Source organism: Quercus robur, chromosome 3, assembly GCF_932294415.1.
Source record: "Quercus robur chromosome 3, dhQueRobu3.1, whole genome shotgun sequence".
In the NCBI taxonomy this organism is placed as follows: Eukaryota; Viridiplantae; Streptophyta; class Magnoliopsida; order Fagales; family Fagaceae; genus Quercus; species Quercus robur.
In genome coordinates this window covers 63,061,801-63,081,555 of record NC_065536.1, presented here as the reverse complement: position 1 = coordinate 63,081,555, position 19,755 = coordinate 63,061,801, and the positions used below count along the sequence as shown (strand labels likewise).

The 19,755-nt window shown below is 35.2% G+C and overlaps 1 protein-coding gene across 2 annotated transcripts in view; it reads left to right on the top strand.

Moving 5' to 3' along the window:
• LOC126718817 (disease resistance protein RPV1-like) overlaps window positions 1-17,818 on the top strand; it is a 28,339-nt gene extending 10,521 nt beyond the window's left edge. For both annotated transcript variants that reach the window (XM_050421172.1, XM_050421171.1), the window contains exon 7: window positions 15,915-17,818. In XM_050421172.1, the coding sequence (XP_050277129.1) occupies window positions 15,915-17,674 (1,760 nt within the window). In that variant the 3' untranslated portion in view covers window positions 17,675-17,818. The remainder of the gene's footprint in view (window positions 1-15,914) is intronic.
• The last annotated feature ends 1,937 nt before the right edge of the window (window positions 17,819-19,755 follow it).

Below are 19,755 nucleotides of genomic sequence, written 5' to 3'. Positions count from 1 at the left end.
TTTCTCTTATACTTATTTTCTAGTTGGATGCATTGATGTATAACTGTAGAAACTCTTATACAGAAAACCGGCCTACACCCCCCTGCCCCCCTTCAAAAAAAAAAAAGAAAACCGGCCTATACTACACTAAAGAGACAAAGCATTAAAACCTGCTGCCTATAAATTGAAAGGCTTGAATGAATGATAAAGAAAAGTAAAAAAGGAGAACTTCTCTTCATCTTAAACTCTTCCATCTTCTTGTTGCTCATGCTTTCCCTGATTTCTTCGCATCTTACACGTGCAAGCAGACTAATCTACAACATGTAAAATGTTTGAAGAAGATATCATCAGCCTAAATCTAGAGTTGGTTATAACTATTACATACTCCCCTTCAGCACCGACTCCTTGCTGATGATGTCAAGTGGCCATTGAAATTTTGAGAACTTCAAGACAAATATATACATCATTCATTCTTTTATACTCACAGGCAGAAGATTGACATCACCTTTTTAAAGCCTTTTCTCGAATAAAATGATGATGCACCTCAATGTGCTCTGTTCAAGTGTGAAACATTGGATTTTCTACTAATCGAATCACACTTTCATTGTCGCAGTACTACTACACTGGATAAACATTTTGCTATTTAAAATTAAACAATAATTACAAGAGCCATTCACATTCTTCTGCTGCCATAGCGGATGCTCTATACTCTGCTTCATTGTGTTAGAGGGACACTGTTGGTTGTTGCTTGCTACACCAGGATATTGCTTTTGAACCTAAACTGAACACATATCTAGTAGTGAACTTGCGTATTGCAATATCTCTAGCATAATCATCTTCACAAAAACCAACCACTTTGCATGAGACTCCACTTTTATAGATAATCCCAAAATCAGATGTACCCCAAATATATCGTAAGATGTGTCAAACTGCTTCCAAATATGGTTTTCTATGATTCTGCATGAACCGACTTACGACACCAACTACAAAAGTGTCATGTCAATGCTAAGTAGATTAAGCTATCGATAAACATTCAGTACATAGTTTCATCGTCAAGTAGGCCCCCCTCCATATCTTTACTCAACTTACTATTCACTTCTATTAGTGTTCCGCTTGGTTTGCAATTCTCCATCCCAGACTTGCAAAGCAAATCCGTTGCACATTTATTTTGACCCAAGAACACTCCATCGTCGCAATGTTCAATCTCCAAACCGTGAAAGTGTTTGAGCTCCCTTAGCTTCTTCATCTCAAATCAAACTGAAAGAGTTTCACGAATCCAAGTGACTTCCTCTAAGTCATCTCCAGTAATTATGAGATCCTGAACGTAGGTAAGCATGATCGTAATCTTGACACCATTGTCCTTCAAAAACAAACTTGAGTCTGTTGGATATGTTTAAAAAAAATTTAAAACCCTTTTCTTAGAAGCCCAAGTGTGTGTTTAACTAGCCCAAGCCCATGATAAAGCAACCCAGCCAGCAGGTGGAGACTCAGCAGAAACAAATCCCCAATATCATCTACTCCCTTTTATAAACTTCTGATTTGGGCAGCTCCAGTGTCAAAGGGATGAAATCCCTCAAATCACTCCTCTGTTGGTAGAATTTCCTAAGTCTACCATCCTTTCTTTCCTTATTCACTCTTGCAAAAATTCGTTACTTTCAACATCTAGAAAACTACTTGTTGCAATTGGGGAATTTTCTATGGAAAGTAAATCGCAAATGGGGCCACTAGACACATTTGCTCGAGCAAGAAGTTATTCATTAATTATGAGGAAGTAACAGATGAAGAGAATTTCTATTTGGAAGACTCTAGTACTGCAAGAGTTGCTGGAAAGGGAAAGGTACTCCTGAAATTAACTTCTGGTAAGTCTTTAGCCTTGCACCCTATTTTTCATGTTCTTAACATGTGTAGAAATTTAGTTTTTGGGTTCTTACTCAATAAGGTGGGCCTAAAACTTGTTTTTGAATCTAATAAGATTGTCCTTAGTCGAAATGGTGATTTTGTGGGCATGGGTTTTGTCACGAGGGCTTATTTGTGCTTGAAATTGATTGTGAGAACATGACTGTATCTAGTAACTCTTTTGCTTATATTGTTGAGTCTTTGGATCTTTGGCATGGTAGGCTAGGGCATGTGAATGTTGCAGCCATCAAAAGAATGAAACAAGTGAGCCTAATCCCAAACTTAACTAATTCAGAGCATTCAAAGTGTGAAATATGTGTAGAAGCAAAACATTTCAAAAAACCTTTCAAAACTATTGAAAGGAGCTCTGAATTTTTAGAACTCATTCATAGTGACTTAGTAGACTTCAAAAATTATGAGTAGAGGCAAAAAATATTATATGACATTTATAGATGACTACTTTAGAAATACAAGAGTATATCTTTTAAGTAGTAAAGATGAAGCTGAAAACATGTTCATAAAATTTAAAACAGAAGTTGAAAATTAGAAAAATAAGAAAATTAAAAGGCTTTGGTCTGATTGAGGAGGAGAATATGGTTCAGCTTTGCTTAAATAATTTTGTGAAGAAAATGGTATTATTCATGAAGCTACTGCACCCCGTACACCTGAACAAAATGGAATAGTTGAGAGGAAAAATAGAACCCTAAAGGATATGATGAGTGCCATGCTCATTATCTCTAGTCTTCCTTCCAACATGTGGGGAGAGGCTATCCTTTCTACATGTCATGTATTAAATAGGATCCCACATAAAAAGATTAGAAAAACTCCATATGAACTATGGGAAGGACGTGCACCAAACTTAGGGTACTTTAAGGTATGGGGTTGTTTGGCAAAAGTTGGAATTCCTGAACCACATAAAGAAAAGATAAGTCTTAAAACCAAAGATAGTATCTTCATAGGATATGCACAAAATAGTCTTGCCTATAGGTGTGCTTAGTTTTGGAGACTAACAGCACAAAATAGTCTTGCCTATAGGTGTGCTTAGTTTTGGAGACTAACACCATAGTGGAGACTAGGGACGCTGATTTCTTTGAGCATATTTTTCCTATAAAGAGAACGAGGCTCACTAATAAATCCTCATCAATCATACCCCAAGTGAGACCAAGTTCAAACTTAGATGAAAGTCACTTAACACAAGAGTTAAGACATACTAAAAGACCTAAAAATGGAACCAACTTTGGGCCTGACTTTATCACTGCTTTTCTCATTGAAGATGACCCAAAAACTTATCAAGAGGCCATGAAATCAGTAGATGCAACCTTTTGGAAGGATGCAATCCATAGTGAGTTAGAATCAATAATGGCTAACCATACATGGGAGTTAGTTGAACTTCCTAGAGAATGCAAGACCATTGGTTTTAAATGGGATTTTAAAAAGAAATTAAAAGCTGATGGGTCCATAGACAAATTCAAAGCTAGACTAGTGACGAAAGGGTATACTTAAAAGGAAGGGATAGATTATTTTGACACTTATTCACCAGTGAAAAGATTAACTACCATTAGAATTTTAATTGTTGTGGCTTCAATACATAAATTGATTGTTCACCAAACGGATGTTAAAACAGCCTTTTTAAATGGTGATTTAGATGAAGAAATTTACATGGACTAACCTGAGGGTTTTGTGGTTCAAGGACAAGAAAGTAAAGTGTGTAAACTTAGAAAATCATTATATGGTTTGAAACAAGCTCCCAAACAATGGCATGACAAATTTGATAACACTTTAACTTTTAATGGATTTGTTGTGAACGAATTTGATAGATGTGTGTATAGTAAATTTTCTTGTGATAGTGGTGTTATCATATGCCTGTATGTGGATGACTTGTTAATTTTGGGAACTAATATGAATGTTGTGAAAAATACTAACGATCTCTTATCTTCAAACTTTGATATGAAAGACCTTGGAGAGGTAGATGTAATTTTGGGAATAGAAATCATTAGAAATAGTTAAGGGATTATACTTTCCCAATCACACTATGTTGAGAAAGTTCTTAAAAAATTCAACCACTTTGATTGTGACATTGTGAGAACTCCATAAGACCCAAGCATACATTTAAAGAAAAATAGAGGGTCTCCTGTTGCACAATCTAAGTATGCTAAAATTATTGGTAGTGTGATGTTTCTAATGAATTGTACACGCCCTGACATTGCATATGCTGTTAGTAGACTTAGCAGATATACTCATAATCTTGCCCATGAACACTGGAATGCACTAACTCATCTCTTGAGATATTTGAAAGGTACTATGAATTTGGGCCTTACATATACAGGTCGTCCCACAGTATTAGAAGGTTATTGTGATGCGAATTGGATATCAGATAATGATGAGACCAACTTCACTAGTGGTTATGTTTTCACCTTAGGTGGAGGAGCTATATCTTGAAAGTCTTCTAGGCAAACCTGTAATGCTAGATCAATTATGGAGTTTGAGTTTGTTGCTTTAGAAAAGGCAGGTACTAAAGCTAAGTGGCTTAGAAATCTACTTGCAGATATACCAAAATGGGGTAAGCCATTACCATCAATATCATTGCATTGTGATTCCCAAGCCGCAATTGCATGTGCAAAAAATAAAATTTATAATGGGAAGAAGAGGCATATACGCCTAAGGCACAAAATAGTGCGGCAACTCATGAGTAATGGTGTAATTGCCAGGGAATTTGTATAGTCAGAAAAGAATCTTGCGGATCCTTTGACCAAAGGGCTAACCAGACAATTGGTCTATGACATATCGAGGGGATGGGACTTAAGCCTATTGAGTGAATCACCCATGATGACAACCCAACCTATGTCAACAAAAGGTTCAATGGGCACCATGGAGAGATTCAAGATAGCACTATCAATTGAGAATGAGATCTCACTGTCCCTCCCTATGGTGTAGATAGCGCTTATTACCAAACTAGTGAGGTTGAGTTTTATGACTCTTAATGAATTCATAGCCTTTATAGGTGGCGTGTGGTAGTATACACTTGATGAATTCAACTATATGAGTGTGGAGGTGGGGCTGCCTTTTTTGAGAGTAAGGGCTAACTCTCTAGAGCACTCATGAAAATCCTGGTAGGGCGCATGGCCGAAATGTGCCAAATCAAGAACTCATCTAAAAATTCACAAGTAAAGGTGTTCATATCAAACTCCCTGTGTACTAGGGTGCTTCCTTTTTTATATCAATATATCTAATTTCTTATAAAAAAAAATATTCTTGTGGTTCATGAAATTGGTTCAAGATCCTGTATCACCAAGATTTTGTGAACTCTAGACTGTGAATGCCAAGTGTTGATTCAAGTCCACAAGACATCAACACTAATTCATCTTGTGACAACCCATTTTTTATAAAATATAAAATTTTAAACATGTGGGGGATTGTTGGATATGTTTAAAAAAAATTTTGAATCCTTTTCTTAGAAGCCCAAGTGTGTGTTTAATTAGCCCAAGCCCATGATAAAGCAAAGACAGCCAGCATGTGGAGACTTAGCAGAAACAAATCCCCAATATCATCTATTCCCTTTTATAAACTTTTGATTTGGGCAGCTCCAGTGTCAAAGGGATGAAATCCCTCAAATCACTCCTCTGTTGGTAGAATTTCCTAAGTCTTCCATCCTTTCTTTCCTTATTCACTCTAGCAAAAATTCATCCCTTTCAACATCTAGAAAACTACTTGCTGCAATTGGGGAATTTTCTATGGAAAGTAAATCACAAATGGAGCCAGCCAATTGCGTAAGTGTGGTTAATTTTTATTAGCCCTTCTATATAATACTATCCCAAAAAAAATCAAGACAACCACTCTGATATTTTCTACTCTTACTAGTATATTGGAAATTTTCTCTTTGGGCATTTGAGTTGAGTAAACTCTGTTTGTGAGTGCATACCAACAGAGTTGTCATTGTATCCTGGATAGCGACTGCTTGAGCCATAGGCACCCTAGTGGAGGCAAAATCATTTCTTAAGGATAGCGAATTTAGTTCCGTGTCTCGACAATAATTTCTTGTTAAATTTGAATTCTATATGCTTTTACTCTTGTTGATTTTATTAAGTTGATCTTAGCATATTTGTGTTTTAATGTATTGACATATGACTAATATTGCTTTACAACTCTGTTAATCAATTTGAGCAATCTTCCCAATTATATTTCCAACAGAGCCCACTAGTGCTACAATGTAACAATTGAAGACAAGAAATTTTGCAATCTTTCCATACCATGCTCGTGACGCCCATTTCAATCCATATAGTGCTTTTTCGCAACTTGATAACATACGTTGGCTTAAGTTTGTCTTCAAAAGCATGTGGTTGTTCCATGTATATTTTTTTTATCAATCTCTCCAAGTAAAAATGCATTTTTTATATCCATCTGCCGAAGTCTCAAGTTTTTACTAGCTGCTAGAGCAATTAAAACAACGTATAGCATTGATTTTTTCAATTGGAATGAAGGTCTCACCAAAATCAATACTGCATTTTTGACTAAGGGTTTGTTTGAAACGTGTTTATTTTGCTGAAATTGAAATTTTTTTGCTGAAAGTATTGTAAATAAAGGTAAAAGTTAGTTGAAATTGTACAATGAGACCTATGAATAGTACCAAAAAGTGTAGTGGGACCCATGAATAGTAGTAAAAATAAGCTGAATAGTAAAATAAGCTGGCAAATTTCATCCATGCCAAACACACACTAAACCCCATGTATCACTAAACGCACCTTGCAGCGATCTACACTTGAAACACCCATTTACATGTTATTGGCTGCACTCCTGCAGGACATGGCACCAATTCTCTTGTTTCATTCTTGATTAAGGTAGTGATCTCCTCATCCATAGCGATTTGCCACTTTTTCACTCTTTGAGCTTCTGCAAACGAACTTGACTCTTCTACATCATGGGATTCCATAATGTTGCAAATGAATTCTACAAAATCAACATCCACATATTTTGGATTAGGTTTTCTTATACGTGATGACCTTATTAGATGTCGACCATCTTCTTCCTCACAACCTTCAAGTTGAGAAGGACACGTTTCTTCTACTCTGCACCCTTGTTTGACTTTGATTCATTAAGCCTGACCTCTTAAGAACTTGATCCAATTTGAAATTGATCAATATTCCTCTACCTTGACTTTTCCCCATTGAGATGATTTTGCACCTCATCTTGAAGCTCTAAGGAATCTGGCGGTACAACCTTTTCATTTGACCACCATGATGACGTCTCATAAAAAATTACATCAGGAGAGACATAGATCTTCCCAATTGATGGATCACAACATCTCCACCCTTTTCTTTTGTTGTCATAACCCACAAAGATGCATCTCATTGCTCTTCAATTGAGTTTAGTCTGTATGTTTTCAATAATGAAAACGTAACAAACACAACCAAAAACACAAAGGTGTTTCACTGCCAGGTTGTCTTCAAGCATCTTCTCAAATGGAGGGACAAGGCCTAGTCGATATTGTGGTAGTCGATTTACACTGTTGTTGTCATACACTTAGCCCAAAACCAAGGCTTAACATTTTTAGAACGCAACGTATAGTGGCATGTGTCTCCCAAATGCCTATTCTTCTGTTTGGATACATTCCTCCAAGATAATATTGTTGTGCCTCATCTCCATTAGGTTCTAGATCAGAGAAATTTTGAGAATGAGATATATTGAAGTTGAGATCTCTTTCATGATATATGATTCTAGACTTTGGAGGCATGATGAGGCTTTAAAATGCAACCCACTGCCATTGGAGTCACCAAATGTTGAGATCATTTTTGTGTATGGCCACATGTCAATTGCTGGACAGGTGACCTTGCTACACTTGGGTTTGTTTTTGGAGTCGAGCCCTTAACTCAACATTGGCTTGAAGAAGACCAATGACTACTAGTGCACTTTTAGGCCAACAAAAGAAATAAGACCCAAGGTCTAAGGAACATAATAATGGTAGGACTTCTTTATTTATTTAGCAAGGAATAAAGTAGTACTCATTTAGCATAATAGGCTTTGATTAAGTAATAACTTGAAGATCATAATAATGTATATATTGAGTGTTGAGATAATGGGGTGATATATGTCCAATATTAGAGAAGAACCAATATAGTAGCTCATGTCCAGTGGTGAAGTAAATAGCAGAATAATACAAGAAGTAAATAGAATAATAAGTATCCGGCCGTAAGTTGAAGGATAATGATGAATACTCAACGGTACGATAAACCAATCTATGTCCAATAGTGATATAAAATAGGATAATGTATGTCTAGCAAGGTGAAAGATTAGTAAAGTAATATATTTATTAAATGGTGAAGTATTAGTGCATCAATGCTCATTAAATAGTGAGATAACACTAAAGTAATTTGTATCCAATGGTACAATGATAATGAATTAACATGCATTCAACAATATAAACTCAAAGATAAAGTAGTGACTTATCTTGTATAGCTTGTGACTTCAAATGATGGTTTTCAAGTAGTAAATAACATGAGTGCAATGGTGAAGTATTATGCCATGATGAGCTCTTCTGTGAGGACTTTAGATTGAAGGGGGAAATTTTGGGTGTGAGTAGAGGGAGAGAGTCTAATTGTGTGCAAAGGTTGGTCAAGCTTATCTGCTTATCATGTACTTAGCTGAATTTATCCATGATAATGCTCTTTAGTTATAAGTGAAATATGAATAGTATTTGAGAGAATTGCTTCCATAAGAAAGGATTTTAGTAGAAATTTGTGCCTTCCACGAGAAGAGCTTTTGTATGTTAGAAGTCCATGTTTGTTGGTTTTATTCAGTGACAAATTTGTATGTATTTATTTACTTTTTAATGTATTTTTTGGGAACTTAATTGGATTTGAGGTAGAAGTACTTGAGCCTCAGCTGTTGACTTTAGGCAACCTTAGGCAACTTGCTCTGCCTGCAAGTGACACATGGCAGAATGTCAAGTCAGAGTGATGACTAGGCAAGTCGCGACCATCTCGTGACCAGCCAAGCCGCGGCAAGGTCGCGAGTTGCACAATCATTGTACACTTTTCTCTGTACATTTTCTGGCCATTGTGATTCTGCCAGCACATCCCCTCACAGCTGTTGTGCGTGGCCAGGCCTTTAGACAAGGGTCTTAACAAACTCTAAAAGTTAAGTTGAATATCCAAGAGAGGCCATTCTATATATGAAAAGAGAGAGCTTTTGGTTTTGAGCAAAAACAACTCGACCATCTCTTTTCCATCTCTTTCAATCCTTGATTGAGATATTGTATTCCTTCATCATACCCAAACACAAACCTTGTGAGTTGAGTGAAGGTTCTTGGAAACTTGAGAAGTCACTTTCAAAATCCAATTAATTTTGGTGGTGTTTTCATTGGTGCTTCAATGGAGGGTCTCTAGTAACCTAGAAAGAGAAAGAGCTCAATGAAGTTGGTTGCTAGTTGGAATTAGGAGGGTTCAAGTATATATAGGCTTGTGGGTTTGGAGGGTTCATAGTATTCTTATGTACTGCAATTATCTTGTCCAGTGTAGATTTCCGACGGGTGGACGGGGAAGAGGTTTTTCCGCCTGGAATTTCGGGTTTTCCTCTTCCTAAACACTTCTTGGTGTTTAGCTTTGGTTTGCACACTTTTTCCTTATTTCCATATTGCTTTATATTTGATATGTCTTGTGTAGCTTAGCTCTTAGTTTATGAAAATTGGTTAATCATTTACACTTGAACTAATTTCATTAGTTTTGCTTACAAATGATTTAGCTGTAAAAAGCATGGTTTAGGGTTTTAAATATTTGATAGGGTTGTTATAGCATCTTTCAGTATGAATCTCTTGGAAGAATCTTGGATGTCTTTTGAGAAGTATGGATAATATGTGAAATTTGAAATTAATCAGAAATTTGCTTGGTCCTATTTATATAAAGTCAATCCTGAAAATATAATAGGAATAATTGGAGAGAAAAACCAGCAAAGCAAGAGTGGTTTACAGCAACCAAGAATGGTTTCTCTCCCCTTGTGCAATGGGTTTTGGCTTATAGCGAAGAATGGAAAGTCTGAAAAGTTCAGCCGATTGGTACAGCTATCCTAATTGGTGTAAGTTGCTACCAGCTGGGCAGATGATGTCAATCTGTTGGAGCATAAAATATAGGGCTTTAAGAAAGACATTAAATGCTGAGAGGTGTCGAGTTGGTTATGACTAGGCAATGGGTCAGATGTCGAGTTGCTGAGAGATGCTCATATATCAGACTGCTGAAAGGTGCTCAAACAGCTGAACTTTAACTGATGCAATTTGGTTAGGTTTCCAGGTTGATGTAAGATTTTTAGACGGCTAGACTTTATCCAAGATTTGTAAAATAGAATTTTTTTTTTTTTTTGACAATCCAGACCCAAAGGTCCCTGCATTAATAAGAAAAAAAAAATACCACATAGAGTCATGAGTTACGAGGGGAGTAATATCATCACGGATTGATACAATCCAAACCTGCAGCTCTTCACCAGATTTAGACTTCTTGGCTAGATAATTGGCAACTGAATTGCCTAATCTTTTCACATGAGAAAAAAGAATTTGCAGCTAAATGTAGAGTATCATCTAGAATATTGGAGAAATCTATAACTTCTGTAACTGATGCTATCTAATGGAGACTAATGGAAAATTCTAGAGCAATGAACAAGACGAAGAGAAAAACCAGAGTGAAAGAGAGAGTTTTGAGAGAAGAAAAATCTGTGATTAAACTGATATTTGCTCAACTGATTATCATTACAAAATACAGATATATATATATATATATATATATATATATATTATCTCTATGATTCCAGAAATCTTAGACTAACTTTATAAATATCTTCTAACAACCATAACAGCTTTGCCTGCTAAACCTGTATCATAACAGATTTCCAAAACTAACTGATTGAAGCTTTAGCTGGCAGAGACCAAAACGTCAGCATTTGATCTTCTTTGTGAGACTTGTCTGAAACGCACCGTTTGAGTAAGTTGTCACACGCATCTTATGCTGCACATGTTATCTTCTACGGTGTCGTTTACTCTTCCTTCTCCAACATCCTTCCTCAAACGAATGGGGATGGAACAGACCATGAGTTTGTCTTTCAGCAGAAGAAAGGGTAGAGCAGCCAAAGTTTTAGTAAACAGATCAGCAAGATTATCTGTGCACACACGATGAGGTTTAGATTGATCAATATGGCCCTGTGGTTGATGCATATAAACTTCCTCCTTGAGGTAACCATGTAGGAATCCATTTGATACATCCAAATGTCTTACAGGCCAGTTAAAAGTCACTGCAATAGCCAAAACCAATTTGACTGTGGCAGGTTTGATGACTAGACCAAATGTCTCAGTATAATCAATACTGGTTGCTGATGAAAGCCCTTAGCTACAAGCCTGGCCGTGTAGTGGGCTATGGAGCCATCAATAGGAAGGTTAAGCTTATAAACCCACTTGCAGCCCACTGGATTGACATTGGGAGGTAGAGGAACAAGCACCCAAGTTTTCTGTTTTTGCAGTGCATCAAACTCAGCATCCATAGCCTTGCACCAATTTGGATAGGTGGAGGCTATCTTATAGTTAGGAGGTTCAGTAAGGAAGAGTCGAGTAGCTTTTTAGCAAAACTTGGGTTTAGAAATGCCACTTTTGGATCTTGTTTGCATAGGATGTTGGTTGACGGGAACCACAGGTAAAGCTTGAGCGGAAGAATTTTGACCAGGTAAAGGTGTAGAAGGTGAAGTGGACTGAGTAATTGGATTGGAGGAATTAGAGATTGGAACAAGAACAATAGGTAAAGATTGAGTAGTAGGTGGAGAATCAGGTATAGAAGGTGGAGTGATTAGACATAGGATGTGAAGAAGGCAAGGATCCTAAGAGAGAAGGTTGATTAAGAGAATGGAAATACAGCAGATTGGAAAACCAAAGAGAATGAGAGGAAGGACTAGTAGACAATTGTGATGAAGAGACGAAGGGTCTGTTTGGATAGAACTTATTTTGCTGAAACTGAAAACTGAAAACAGTGTAGTAAAATAATTTTTAAATGTGTAAATAGTGATGTGGGTTCCATTTTTAATGAAAAAGTGATTGAAAAGTGGAATTTGTGGGCCTGTGAACAGTGCATCTATGCACTGTTCACGGTTGACTTGGTCAAATAGTGCGGCTGGAGCAAAAAAAAAAAAAAAAAGGTCAGAAAACGCAAACGCAGCCACTTATAATTCGAATCCAAACTCCCTCTAAATTGGGAGAGGGGAACATGTCTAGATGCATACAAATTATTAGAAATGGGATCTAAACACAGATAGCCTGTGGAAGTAGAGGAATTTCCCAAAAAATACATTGTTTAGTAACAAGTAGAACCAAACACCTTGAGTCGACTAATATTAGGCTTAGAGTGAAGAAGTAAAGACCAAGGTGAGTGAAATTGTAAAACTAGTGTAGGTAGCAAATCAATCAATCAATATATATATATATATATATATATATAAACGTAGAGACCTCATGCTCTACAAATCAATCAATTAATATATATATATATATATATATATATATATATATAAATGTAGAGACCTCATTCGGAGAGCATGAGGTCTTACCATGTGGTGCTCTAATTTTGTATTTAGCATCTTTAACATCTTCTCATTAACTTTTTTTTTTACTGTTATCCAAAATATCATGTTAACTTCTTTTTACTATTATCTAAAAGATGGGCTGATGTTGGAAATTAGACCAAATCAAACCAAACCTTATAAAAAGTCCCCAAGCCCACTTATTCCCTTACATATTACAACCCAAGCATGATCATTTCCCATGTGTAGATGAAAGCCAAGACTCTAACCCAGTTACAAACTCTCTTTCTCCTCCCTCATGTGTAGATGAAACTTAAAAGCCAAGACCCTAACTCACTTTGAAGCTTTCTTCCTCTGTACAAGCTTCTCTTTAGATTATACACACTCTTCAACTTCTTTACAAACAACGGTTTGCAGTTTGAATTCAATGATCCTATCTAACCACACAAATTTTCCTACTCATTTTTCAAGTCTTAATTTGGCCCTTCTGTGTAAGCTAATGGAGATGTACAGTCAAGGAAGATATAAAATCACTCTAAAAAATTAAAAAAAGAAAAAGAAAATGTACAGTCTAATTTCAACAGTCCTATTACTCTATTTTCTATTCATTTTCCAAAACCTCTCTCTCTCTCTCTATGTGAGTGGTATATTAGGATTCCCCAAATTGAAGATAATATTCAATCTTACCAATGGGCTACATATTGGAAGGATTGTCTTCTAAGATAACACATGCTTCTCTTGCTGCGTTACAGAAAATATCAAATCACAAATGGTATGCAATATGGCATAAGCACCAATAGTCATATTGCATTCAACTATATTCATATTAAATTTTTGGTTTTTTGTGATGCTATGGTACCAGGTATAAAGACCAATTTGTTAATATGACTTTTGATATGCTCCTACAATCAATTAAGAAATTCACAGCAAATTGGACCAAATTGTTTGTGATGCCTTCAAATTGCAAGTGTTTTTGTTTTTTTTACACAAATGCATGAAAGTGGTAGATCTATCGTAATCATAAAGATGATCATAAATTCATATATTGACAAACAATTGAGATATTGAAGTTATAGATTCAGATAGCATCTATCCCTTCTGTATATTTTGATAGCATCTGTCCATTTTGAAAATCTAAACAATTTATAGGATTCTAGCCACAAATATTTGGCATATAATCTATGATGCAAAAATAATTTTGGTATCCCATATAGTAGAAACTCGAGAGGACTATAGAAACTTTTAGTTATATATATGCATACCATTTTTTTATTATTATTATTTTTTTTATGTCTTCATGTCATATTTATTGTTTCAGTTTGATACTAATATAATTTAAGTATACTTTTTATGCAAAGCTCGAGACCAACATACTTTTAAGCAAAATTTCCCATGCGTCGCACAAGTTTCCGACTAGTGTATATATATAAATGTAGAGACCTCATGTGAAAGAGTATGAGGTTCTTCATTTAGACTTCTATCTCAACAAAAATTACCTTTATGTCAATTTAATTATATATAATATTAGTTCATTGAATGTGTCCCTGGATTAAATGCACATATTAATTATTGAAAGGTGTGAACTAATTATATAAATATATATAGTTTATTTGATTATTTTTTTATATAAGAAAACAAAAATCTAATGTAGGAGACTATGAGGTTCTATCACGTGGCACTTTGCTACATTAATTTTTTATTTAGCATTCCATCTCACATGTGTTGCATTCTTCTCCAATTTTTTTTTAAAAACATATATAAAATTTTTTAAAAATTGATATTTTCTTTCAAATTGTCTTTGAAACGGACGTGTTCAACATACTTCACAATATGATCCCAAGTTGAGAACTAAATTTTTTTTAATAATAATATTTTAATATTTCAAAATATACATGAACAATAAAATTTGCATATTTCATGGAAATGTAAATATCAAATTAAAATTTTATTAGAATGATATTTCATTTAACCTATCACTGTCATAATCTACTAACATAAACATGATATCATAAAAATTCTATGATACTTCCATACGCTAGCTAAACATTAATATGATGTCATAAATAACTCATGCTAACTCTAATGTATTAAAGAAACAAAAACTATGATTGAGTGAACAAATAGCTTATTACATAGAATAATAAACATTGGACATGGCTTGTGTCCAGCGAAAATTTTCACTAGACATGTCCGGATTCAGACACGTGTCCACAATCCAACGTGTCCAGTGGAAACTTCCACTGGACACAAGCCACACCCATAAACATTAATATATGGAATGGATTAAAATTTTAAACTACAATATTCCAATGTTGTTCTTTTATACTTTAACAACTCTTTACTTTAAGTGAAAAAAAAAAAATGTAATAGACGTGTGTGCAATTTTAAACTTTCACTTTTCAATGATGAATCTGTTACTTCAACTAATTTCTATGACTATTATGTTAGTCTAAATTCTTTGTCCTCTTGAGATTAAAATAAAATAAAATATTCTTTATTCCCTTAATTTCGTATTACTTTAATTCAATAAAAACCTTTTAACCTTTTTATGTTATCGGGACCTTACTTTATGTTATTATTTTAACATATTTTGAACATTCTATATAATCCTTTCACATGACATTTTAAAGTATTATCTGTGCATTGCACATGTACTTTGCTAGTATAGACAATGTTTGTATATTTGAAAAGATAAAATAGCTACTTGTAAAATAATATAAGTTTATTTGAAAAAAAAAAAAAACGTTTAAATTGTTATCCATGAAATTCTCAATTTTAGTTTGTCCAACCAATATTTGTATAATAATTATAATACTATAAGAAAACCACTATTTGTCAAACCAAACCTCTTTTTTCCTTTTTATTTTTTATTTTTTGACTCTTCAGCTTTTACACTAATAACTCACTTAATACAAAAATTTAAAAAAAAAAAATTTGGGACGTGCTAAATTAGATCACAATTGAAATCAAATTTGGAATCCTATTGATTTTTCTTTTAGGTTTGATTAATAGTGAGGATTGTTATACTGTATGCTCTGCGACATGCAACTAATCTGAGTAAAGTTCTCTTACGTCATCAAAAAATATATATGAATTTTTAGGGTTTTTTTCTCTAAGATTTATATAATAAGAAATAATTGATTTGGAATTTGAAGTTCTGGATCAAATTTGGTTTCTTTGGACAAAAGTAAATTTAATAACATGAAATCAATTATATTAAAAAATTTCCCTTAAGTTAGTGAAAATTATTAAATATTAATCAATTCACGCAAGCAACATTCCTCTCACTCAAGCATAGGTTTATATTCTTAATTATATTAATTTAAATTATTTGTATTCCCTTTCTTTCTAATGATATATGCTATAATTGAAGTTGATTCTTTAAATCTTATTAATTAGTCCACAAAATAATTGATGACAAAATATTTTAAAATTTACTGCGGGACATTGACCTGTATATACAAGTATGACTCATTCCAAAAAAATTGTTTATGGTGCAGGTCAGGAATATGACCTAAAAAGATTGTTATTGTACTGTTCTCTGTTTCCGTTGGGTTATGAGTTTGGAAAAGAAGAGATGGTTCAGTTATGGATAGCTGAAGAGTTTATCAAGGAGAGACAGAGAATGGAGGTTGCTGGCTGTGAATATTTTGATTATTTGGTTGAAGTGGAATTCATACAAGACTCAAGATATGATTACTCAGTGGATTTTTATTCTTTCTTGTCAGATGAATTTGATTCTAACGGTGGGAAGAAGTTGTACAAAGTAAACGAAGCTCAGGCCTCTCTTCTTAAAATGGCAATTTCTGAGGGTAGTTATCAGAGTGAATTGGGTGATAAGTTGGATGTTGCCTCTGAATTTGATTCTAATGGTGGGAAGAAGTTGTTCAAGGTAAACGAAGCTCAGGCCTCTCTTCTTAAAATGGCAATTTCTGAGGGTGGTTATCGGAGTGAATTTGGTGATAAGTTGGATGTTGCCTCTGAATTGACACGGCATTTGTCTTTGCCTTGTGAAAGCATTAATGATCAGATGGCCATTGAGACTCTTAAGAGATGCACAAATTTGCGCACACTTCTTTTGCTCTCTGGTTGTGGTTATAATGTAAAACAAGTTCCTCGTGATCTTTTCTTGAGCCTAAAGCTTCTAAGAACGTTGAACTTGAGACGAACCCTCATTTCTGAATTGCCAAGCTCTATTGGAAATGTAAAGTCTTTGCGATATCTTGATGTCTCTAATACGCATATTAGACGCTTGCCTGAATCAATAGATTGTCTTTCCAATTTACAGACTTTGAAACTCAAAGGTTGCTTGGACTTCGTTGCGTTACCAAAGAATATGAAGAAGCTAACCAATCTAAGGCATCTTGAGCTTGACATAGTTCGGCAGCTGATTTCCATGCCCAAAAGAATTGGGAACTTAACAAACCTTCAGACTTTGTCTGCATTTCTTGTTGGTAGAGATGACGAATGTGGCATCGAAGAGCTGAAGAACATGACTGACCTTTGTGGAACATTTTGTATCTCAAGGCTGGAAAGAGTTTCAAGTTTGGATAAGGCTAAGGAAGCTGCTTTGATTGATAAAATGTATCTTGATAAGCTTGAGCTACGATGGAGTGATATACGTGTTGTGAATCCTGAAGAGGAAGAAGAAATCCTTGAGAGTCTTCAACCCCATTCAGGCCTCAGAGAGATACAGATACTATTCTATGGTGGCATCAAGATTCCAAGTTGGATCTGTAATCCATCTTTTGCTGATCTTGTTTCTATAACCCTCTACAAGTGTAGAAATTGTGAATTCCTCCCATCTCTTGGGGATTTACCATCACTGAAGTTCCTCTTTATCAGAGAAATGAATGAGGTAAAAAAAATTGATCACCAATTTTGTAGAAATGGTTCAGACAAAGGGTTTGCAAAATTAGAGAAACTGGAGATCAATGTCATGCTGAATTTGGAAGAGTGGATGGGAGTGGAGAATGGTGACTTGCCGGTCCTACGTAAACTCACTGTGGAATATTTTCCAAAACTCATTGCTCTTCCATCACTTTCATGCCTCATCTCCCTCGAGCATTTGGAAATTAAGCATTGCTCAAGGCTTCAGTGTCTGCCCAATGAAGGACTTCCAACTTCACTGGAGTTTCTACTGATAAAAGGTTGCCCTGAACTAAAAGAACGGTGCTGCAAGGAGGAAGGTCTTGATTGGGGCAAGATAGAACACGTGCCTAATATATGGATTGATCATCAAGAGATTTCTTCGAGTTGAGGATTTTGGTAGAGCAGTGTAGGGAAATATTTGTGTTTAATTTGAATGCTTTATATTTTTACTGTAACTTATGGTGTTCCTGTGATCTTGCTACTTGGAGTAACTCTTGCTTTGCTATGATTAAAATGATTCACTAAATTGTTTCTCCATAAGAGTTGAACTATTTATTTTCTTGGAAATTCAGCAAATTCAGTTTTCTGATTTTCTTTTTCTTTTTTTGTTTCTTATATATATACGAGCATCTACTCCTTTTATAATATCAGTAGACTTAATACTTGAGGGTTAATTAAATTTGATTTATACAAGAAGTTCCTCCGCCAAATCGTTTTGCTATGAAATCAGAATCACAGGACCACATAGCTCCACTTAACGAATCCAACAAACTATGGTAAAGATATTTGTTATAAATATTTACCTTATATAAGCACATGGCTACCAAATTAAGTACTTACTGTGTAATCACGGAAGTGACTTATGGAACCCACACCTTCGGCAATCTCCCAAGTTTCTTTGTCGCTAGCGAAAGTTGGCGCTCTCAACTTCTCCTAAGCTGTAGAATTCGCTGTCCCTTCTTTTAAAGGTTTTCTTTGTCCCCTTAGCTAAACAGTGTTTTATCTGTAGGGCTTGTGGGTTTCATTTTTTTGGGGTGTGGGAAATACTCTTCTCCTTTTCATTTCTTTTTTCCATGGAGGCCATCACAAATAATTGGAGCCACCTGTCCCTTGGTAGGTGAAGGGAGTGGCTTCTGGTTACACAAAGAGATGGACTCAAGTGAGTTCATTATTGCGGTGAAATTTTTTACTAAGAGAGTCTTGAATATTGAGGCTGTTGCGAGAACTTTCAAACAGCTATGGAGATCTCGGAATGGTTTCAAGATAAAAGATTTGGGCATCCATATTTATTGTTCACCTTTGACAATAAACTAGAAACTGATCGAGTTTGTTGAGTGAACCTTGGAGCTTTGATAGACATCTAGTTGTCATTCAATGCTATGAAAAGGATATGAATGTTTGTGATTTGAAGTTTGCCTCAGCTACTTTTTGGGTGCAAGTCTATAACATCCCAATAGATTTATGAACAAAGTAGCGTGTGTTGGGGACAAAAAAGTTTCCCTCCCGACAAATGAGATTTATGTTGGGTTGGGGGCCTAAACCGTAATTCGATGATGGGCTCAATGCACGGCCCAAAAGCTATCGGTGAAGATCCAAAGAATTCACTGTATCTTATGCCTTGGGTTTAGGTTGAGACTGACAAGAATGGCCCATAAACAATCCCTACAACAAACATGTCAGCATGATTAAAAAGCATATTGTGAGAAATAGCCCAGCAATAAAATGTTTCTGCAGAAAATAGCCCAGCGGTAAAATGTTTCTGCAATAAACTAGCCCAACGGTAAAATGTCCCAGCGGTAAAGGAAGACAAAACAAAATAAACCTCTAGCTGTTAGCTATTTCACAGATTAAGGAAAATATCTACATTTTCAAACTCATCATCCGTTAGCTCTGGAGAAGAGTCTTCTAATACAACAATATGAGGGGAAAATTCTATAGTAACAGTTACATCATAACCTTCAATAGTAAATGAATAAGTAAATATCATAGGTTCCATTATAACAAATAATGAGAAAAACTTAGTGTGAGATGAAGGGAGCAAGAGAGATCCTAGCTAGCGCAACAAGATCATTATGGTGCCAAGACATGCTCGTGAATATAGTGAGTAATGAGGGATATTTCAGGTAGTATAGGTAGTGAGAGAGAGTGAGTATAGTAAAGCTGCTAGGGCTTTCTGCTGGGGGTAGATAAGTGTTTGTGAGTAGAGCTATGAGGAGTGTTTGTGAGCTAGGAGTTGGGGAACTTAGCTTCTAAGCTTGAAACTAAGAACCCAGTGACTTTTTCAGAGCTTGGAGAAAGCTTTAAATAGAGAGGTTAAGGAAGAACTCATTTCTATTAGTGTGTCTCTTAGTGTATGTCCATCCCCCTTAAGTGTTAATGGAGAATTTCCATTTATAGTTGAGTTTTAGGGGGTAATTAGCAAATAATCTCTGCTAAATCTTTCTCAATTTTCAGAAAATCCTTAAAGAA